Raw genomic sequence first — 8,063 nt, forward strand, 5'->3', positions numbered from 1 at the left:
TATTAGACCTTCCAAATTGTATGCAAGAGTTCAATTAGGCCTGGCTTGCACCAGGCCTGCTCCAACCAACTTCAAAAGCAGTTGGTGGGAGAGGGGAGTAGCCGAATCCACTTCTCTAGTATACTTGCCACAAATGTCCCCACAATCCCACCCTGAGGATCTTGTGTGGATTCTCCCCAGCTACTATCCCTTCACATAGTTCATAACATAGTCCACAATCAGTCACCAAAAGGCAAAAAGGAAAAATTGTTATAAACAACCTGAACCTGGTTTTTAATGCTACCAGATTCTAGCACCTTTGTAGCCTTGAGCCTAGCACTGCTCAGCAGGCTTCCCACAGGTGCATACAGGTTTTCAAAAGAAAACAAAACCAGCAAAAACAAAGTTCATCAAGTTAAGCACAGCCAAAAAGAAAAAAATTACTGTACTTAACTCATATCCATTGCTGTGGCATCCGGCTCCATGGAAGCGTCCAAGAACTCCATGGGCTCCAGGTTGGCTAGCTGGCTGGCTTCAGGAACAAGGGCTGCCTCTACCATTTCAACATCCTGATTCCTTTGGGCCTCAGGAGACTGGTCCTGAGCACCTTCTTCCTGGGTTGCTCCAGGGTGGACTAACTTGTTCCTTCTCAGTGCTGCCTCTAAAGCACTGAGGCGACCACGCCCTGTTCTGTGAGGGGGAAGGGCAGCCTGTAGCTGTTGCTGGGATTTTCCTGGGACTCTAATTAAGCCCAGTTGCTGCGAATTACCTAAGCTTGTGTTCTGACTCTTAGGCAGTTGCTTTGTATGAGGCACCTCCCTCTGCCCCAGGCTGTTCTCCCCATATCCCTCTCCTCCCCAGGGTTTTGTAACCTGAGTTTTAAATGGTAAATCGGAACTTTCTTTTTTCTTTCTGTCTAACCCATCACATAGGTTAGCCCGGGTCAAAGCCACGCCAGGGCTAGGAGGAGCCTTCCCTGGCACAAGCCGAGCCTTAGTGCTAGGGTTGTGACACTGTCCACACAATGTGCAGCGGCAGCAAAAAGGGCAAACAGAATGCTAAGAATGATAAAGAAGGGGATCACGAACAGATCAGAGAAGGTTATCATGCCGCTGTACAAGGCCATGGTACACCCTCACCTGGAGTACTGCATCCAGCACTGGTCGCCGTACATGAAGAAGGACACGGTACTACTCGAAAGGGTCCAGAGAAGAGCGACTAAGATGGTTAAGGGCTGGAGGAGTTGTCGTACAGTGAGACTGAGAGGGGACATAATCGAAACATTCAAAATACTGAAGGGAATAGATTTAGCAGATAAAGACAGATTGTTCACCTTCTCCAAGGTAGGGAGAACGAGAGGGCGCTCTCTAAAGTTGAAAGGGGATAAATTCCGTACAAACGTAAGGAAGTTCTTCTTCACCCAGAGAGTGGTAGAAAACTGGAACACTGTTCCGGAGTCTGTTATAGGGGAAAACACCCTCCAGGGATTCAAGACAAAGTTGGAAAAGTTCCTGCTAAACTGGAACATATGCAGGTGAGGCTGGACTTATTTAGAGCACTGGTCTTTGACCTGGGGGCCGCCGCTTATGCGTTCTGCTGGGCACGATGGACCACTGGTCTGACCCAGCAGCGGCAATTCTTATGTTCTTATGTTCAATCTACATGTAGCCCTCCTTCTGCCCTCATTTTTGTTCATGTGTGGCTATGTGGTTGGCATTGGTTCCTGAGGAAGCTCTGGTCGGCCCTGCTATGAGAATTACTATGTTATAGAGCAGTGGTCTCAAACTCGCGGCCCGGGAGCCACATGTGGCCCGCCAGGTACTATTTTGATTCCCTTGGTATGTTTATCATAATCACAAAAGTAAAATAAAACAGTTTCTTGAACATATTTCTCTTTAGCTATAAATGACAATATTATTATAAAGACTTAGCCAAAAGGAAAGATTTATAAACTATAAAGAGTTTTACCTCATGCAAAATTGTCATTTCTTTAATAAGACATTAACTATTTTTTCTGAGGCCTTCTAAGTACCTACAAATCCAAAATGTGGCCCTGCAAAGGTTTTGAGTTTGAGACCACTGTTATAGAGTAACCTCAGTTATCTACAACACCAAACTACTATAAAACTCAGCTAAGTGCTTTGTTTATATCATTGGATTTATCACGGACGAGGCAGGGATCTCTTCGGAGCTCCACTTGATTAGCATTTTTTGACTCATCAGTCTAATTGCTCCCATCACCAATTTGAAAAAACAAATATTAAGAATTAATTTAGAATTAAACATATTTGTGCACTTCACGTTTTATTATTTGCACAAAGGCATATCTTATGATGGTGTGTGGCTTCAAGCAAGACAGTGATCTCGCTGTTTGAGCCATCTTCACAAGTGTTAGACGGGGTTTGTTCACCGATTCCTTAAGCTTGTTGTCTCACACTGAGGGTACGCCTTTCACTATCATCATTATTATTATCATTATGGTGAAGGGAGCAATTTGGCGCTTCATGTAGGTTGCTCTCGGATTGATCTATTGACTTTGCTGTTTTCATTTGTCTCTTATATATACAATGTAAGCAAGAATGTTGTACTGAAAAGGACTTTTTTCCACATACAGGGAAGCAGCACGAGAATGTCGCAGAAAGAAGAAAGAGTATGTGAAGTGTTTAGAAAACAGAGTGGCTGTGCTGGAAAACCAAAACAAGACATTGATTGAAGAGCTGAAAGCACTTAAGGACCTTTATTGCCACAAGTCAGATTAGAAATTAGTTTTGAGTTGTGTTTTTTTTCTTTGGATTCCCGTTTCACCTCCCTGGGTGGAAGAGACTGGTTTGGCAACAACCAGATAGACAAAGTAAACTTATTTTCTAAACATTTCTTTTTATTTTCTATGTGCAAAACTGCTTGAAAACAACTACAGAAATTTCATTCATCTGTGCTTTGCATTAAACTGTGAATGTTGAGATATCTGCTGCCTCTCCTCTCCTAGGAAGTACTGTCCAGCATTACTTACATGCAATCAGGAAGAGCAAAAAAAGAGACTATTTTTGTCAATTTTTCTCATCTTCTTCAACAAAAGATTATTGATTCTCTGAAGTTTTTTGGGGGGGGGGATTTGTGGGAGGGGGCTTTCGCTCTATAAGTTTGTATGGAGTTTTTTTGTAGTGGAGAGGGGGGTTTACACTATCTTTTTTGGTCCATAGACTTTTTTCATCTCAAATAACTCCTGGGCCTGATTTTCAAGGAAGGGGAAATTGTAAACATTACCAGTTGACTTCTGAATGGAAGAATGGAGATTGCCCTTTATAGCTCATTTATATAGTGGTAAAAAAGATTGCAGATTAAGTCAAGAAATCAGCCCAGGAGGGCTCTTCCACATATGGCCAGTAATATGTTGGCCTCTGGATTAATAAAGCCTGAAGATGCTGGCATTCACACAGATTCCGTTATTGGTCATTGGGCAGTTCCAGAAGCTCTGTATGTATTGGAATACATTGAGAGGTTTCAGCCTCCACAAGCAGTTATGATGTTTTGGAGGGGAAAGGAACTCAGAGCAAGTCAATCTACAATGTTTGGAGGACCACTGTACAGTATACAAAAAGTAAGAAATTAAAGCACTACCTTTTTTTATTTACCAATAATAGAAAATTGATATTCCTATTTAATCAACCCCATATACATACTTGGTAATAAAAAAAATATATAATGTCTCTAGTTGTCCCACATTTTATTCTTAATATATATTTTGCAAACTATACCTTCCTCCTCTTAAAAAAAAAAAAGCATTTACAGAATTCATGTATCAGCTATTTTTTTTGTATAATTTTTTTATCTGTTCTTGGGTTCCTTTCTCCACACACTCTGAATCACCAGCCTTCTGCCTCATAAATCTTGTATGCAAGTAGAATATAAGAATGTTATTTTGTGAAACATTTGAACAGATAACAAGCAAAGTATGCACTGAAAAGCTGCCCTTACAAAATAGGAATTTACAAAATAATTTTGTTTAATGTGTATATAATGTACAGTATGAAACTGTATGTGTGTGTCTAGATTAGGGTGTGTATACACTCATTATAAAGATTGCAGTCCTGTTCTACAGATCAAGTCCATTTTATCAAAAAATGACCAACATTTGATTGATTTTTGACATTCAGAATCACTAGTGTTTGTTAGATTTCCTATCAGCTTTTCACTGATAGGCTTCTCAAAAACATGTTTCATAACTGATGTAGCAGACCGACTTATCAATCCAGTTCATACTGATCTGGAGAATTATAGGGTGCTTTATTTTATGGTTGTGTTTAGAAAGGCTAAAGGCTTAGACCACAAGCCATGGCCTGAAAATACAATTTAAAAAGGTTATTATGGCATGCTATTTGGTAAGAGCATTTTTCTAATCAAAGAACACCTTGGAAAACTAGTGATTCTGTGACCTATAAAGTTGTGACTAAATTTATTTTCTGCTAGACTGGGCCTGATCATATTTTTTTAACTTTAATCACCATACATTTGAAATTAGTTTCCATGTTTTTATCAAGTGTCCCAGAATAGTTGAATGTTTTAAACAGATATTAAATGTTTCTGTGTACATTAATTTTTACAAACAAAAGAAAAAAAGCAGCAGCTGCTGCTGCAAGTTGAATAATCTATTGGAAAAATAATTGGTTTGATAACCATTTCAAATGCATATTGGAGAAAGTTAAATGAAAACTGTCCTTGGTGTGTTTTGACACACATTTTCTGTCAAAACTTTAGGAATGGTACAGTATAATCTCATTATAATGGACTCACTTATAACGGAACCTTGTCTATAGCGGATGAGGTCCGCTGGTTCCGGCCGTGCGCCATTATAAACATACAGAAAATCATCGCATATAGCGAACTCGCATATAACAGACTTTCGGATATAATGGACAACTAGTTTGGTCCCCAGAGTCGCTTTTAGCTGTACAGTAGTTTTATTTGGCTATAACAGACATGCAGGCTCCGCCTACAAGGCACGTGGCATGCCGGTGATATAGTATCAAAATGCAGCCCAAAAAAAAAATAACAAGAGTATTTTTCTTTCCAGTACAGTGTTCTGGTTTGCAATCATTTTGTGCCATACCAATGTTTTGCCATACCAATGTTTTGTTATTGATGTTGCTGATATGCTTGTACAGTGACTGTTGTTCATCGATTTATGTTGTTTCAAGTTGCCCTAAATAAACTTTTTAAAAAATGCAACTCTGGATATAACGGACCGTTTTTCCAGGTCCCTTGAAGTCCATTATAACGAGATTATTCTGTAGTATCATAAGTACTCTATAACTTACTAATGTTGCTGGAGACATTGTATTTAATGAGTGCACCAAAAGAGAAGTTGTTCTTTTGTCTGTAAATGTTTTTAAAATCCTTAAATTTATTAAGTTTTAAAATATTGAACTTTATTGAAGTGAGATTTTTAATTTGAGCATCAAAACATCAACCATTCATTTTTGTTTGCTTCTTTTTTGTTGGCCCTGACAGAAAAATTATGACCAGTTTTTTCCAAGTATAATGTGAACTTTGCAATTAAATTGAATGCTTTATTTTTGCCCTTGTCTTCTGAATGTTTCACTTTTGTATGGATCTTAGTACTGATTTAATAATATTTAGTTTAGGTAGGGGTACCACTTGTTATTGGCCACCTCCCACTGCATATGTTTTATATGATTTATTGAAATCTTTTATTCCCCTACTAGGCATTTTATAAAATGTGAAGTTTTTATTTTATACTAAGACAGCATTAATATATTAGCAGGAAAAAAGAGAACTGAAAGCATTGCAGACAGTATTAAAAGTTCAAGTTTAACACATGAAAAAGTATTCATTTTCAGGACAAATATAGATGTGAGAAACAAGCATTAATGTTTTGTGTGAGATGGAAAAAGTTTCAGAACTATAGAACTGTTAATTTAAAAACTTAATAGCACACACTAATGGCATTTTCTGCTGCAGGGTCCTCTTTGATAGTTCTCTGTCAAGGGTGGGCAATCGTAGTCTCTATTTCCACAATGAATATGCATGCGATGTATTTGCATACAGTGGAAGCAGTACATGTAAATCAATCTCATGCATTTTCATTGTAGAAATATTGAAAACCTGACTAGGTTGTGGATCTTGAGGACTGGTTGCTCACTCCTACTCTAGGTCAAACTTGTCCAGTCTGATCTAAGTGTTAGAAAATGGCTGCCTAAATATTTTACCAGTTACAGTCAGAAGTTTTTTTGGCATTTTAAATATCATAGTTATTTTTTGCTCCATGTTATATTTTTATGGACAGTTGTCCATAAAATCTTTCGTCAAAATGATTGAAGTCTAAGGATATTGAATGGTGATAAAGTACTCTTGCAGTACCATAAGAAGTTTCTAACATTTTTTTCCACAATTTTGTGACATGCAGAAATATTTTTTTGTGTCTGTTCTAGTCCTGCCCAGAACATACCCTTGCCATCTGGATATTTTTCAGTTTTAGTAGTGCATATCCTGGCTCTGTTAAATCAGAACTTAGACATCTAGGCATAGTATAGATGTCCAAGTGTCGGTATGTGTGGACAGTCCACCATTATGTTCTAGTAAAGTTTATTTTTTTATAAATGTTCAGATTTAAGTTGTTTCAGAGTTCAATTTCTTTAGCAGTGCTAGTTTGTATTCTGACCTGTGCCATTATTAAGATGTTTGTATATTAATCTCATTTTGCCATGGTACTAAAACATCAATCTTCTGAACTCTGTGTTTTGATGATTTTGCCAAATACTAGCTTGCCTTCCTGACTCCCTCCTGAGTATTTATGGGGCAATTCTATAAACTGGCACCTAGAAGTACAAGCCGCAAGTTCATGTTAAAGGTGTCAGTAAATGACAACCATCCATATGCACTAGGCGCTATTCTATAAGGTAGCTTCTAAGTGTCATACTGCCTAACTGCAAAGAGGCATGCATGTGGATGGAGCAAGGGTGAATCATGGGTGTGACTCCTATTTGTGTGTATAGTTTATAGAATACTACAAATTACGTACACCACTTGGTGCACTTAGGCACACTAATTTACACTTGCCATTGACATGGCGTAAGAGGACATATCTAAACATTGGTGTTCCAATGCCAACATTATGCTAGCATTGTATAATAGAATTTTGGTGCCAAGATACTGTTATAGAGTTGGCATTGAGCACAGAACATTGGAGCACCTAAACTAAGCAATTTATAGACTTTCCTTGTTAAGCATTGAGGTTCCTCTTCATTATCAGTACATAATATCTGGATGATCACACAGTTTTCACAGAAAGATTATACATATTTAAGCCTTCTTGGGAATATCAACATGGCATGGATACCCATTGTATCATCTTCATGATGATAGTTTACTTCATCTAATTCGTGATGCCATTCTTTCTCTGATAACCAAAAAGAGATCTCCCTACACCCCAAAAAAAGAAGAGGCGAGGGGGAGAGACAGCCTAAACACTCACTGACCAATATAAAGGAATATAAAGGCTGTGTGACTGAGGCTCCCTTTTATTATTATCAATTATAATTATATTCCTTTATATTGGTCAGTGAGTGTTTAGGCTGTCTCTCCCCCTCGCCCCTTCTTTTTTTGGGGTGTAGGGAGATCTCTTTTTGGTTATCGTTTTTTCTCTCCCTCCTTTTGGGTTTGTTTGTTTTTCTATTGATTCTTTCTCTGATGACATGCAGCTATAATAAATCATTTAGTAGTGACTCTTAACAGCCCATGCTTTCATTTGTATATACTCAGTTGATCAGCGCCCCCCCCCAAAAAAAATGTGCACTTTTTTTAATGGGAAAACATACATGGACATAAATGTACAATGCCTTCCAGCCTCACATTTTTAATATTCCTGACAGGTCTGTTCTAGATAATAGCAGTCAGTACACCAGTGAAATTGTGAGTAAGGAAGAGTGGAAGTCAGAGTATGTAAATCATATTTTATAAGATCTTGATGTTTGATCTTGCAGTCTGTGTGGTGCATGTCAGACATAGCTTATTTTGTACGCATTTTACAACAATTACATGCCATATGAATACATGTTGGTTGCTGA

At 38.1% G+C, this 8,063-nt stretch overlaps 1 protein-coding gene across 2 annotated transcripts in view; it reads left to right on the forward strand.

The window, feature by feature from the left end:
* Nucleotides 1-5,076, forward strand: part of CREB1 (cAMP responsive element binding protein 1) — a 244,865-nt gene extending 239,789 nt beyond the window's left edge. For both annotated transcript variants that reach the window (XM_033945846.1, XM_033945847.1), the window contains one exon: nucleotides 2,594-5,076. In XM_033945846.1, the coding sequence (XP_033801737.1) occupies nucleotides 2,594-2,738 (145 nt within the window). In that variant the 3' untranslated portion in view covers nucleotides 2,739-5,076. The remainder of the gene's footprint in view (nucleotides 1-2,593) is intronic.
* The last annotated feature ends 2,987 nt before the right edge of the window (nucleotides 5,077-8,063 follow it).

This window comes from Geotrypetes seraphini, chromosome 5, assembly GCF_902459505.1.
Source record: "Geotrypetes seraphini chromosome 5, aGeoSer1.1, whole genome shotgun sequence".
Classification (NCBI taxonomy): Eukaryota; Metazoa; Chordata; class Amphibia; order Gymnophiona; family Dermophiidae; genus Geotrypetes; species Geotrypetes seraphini.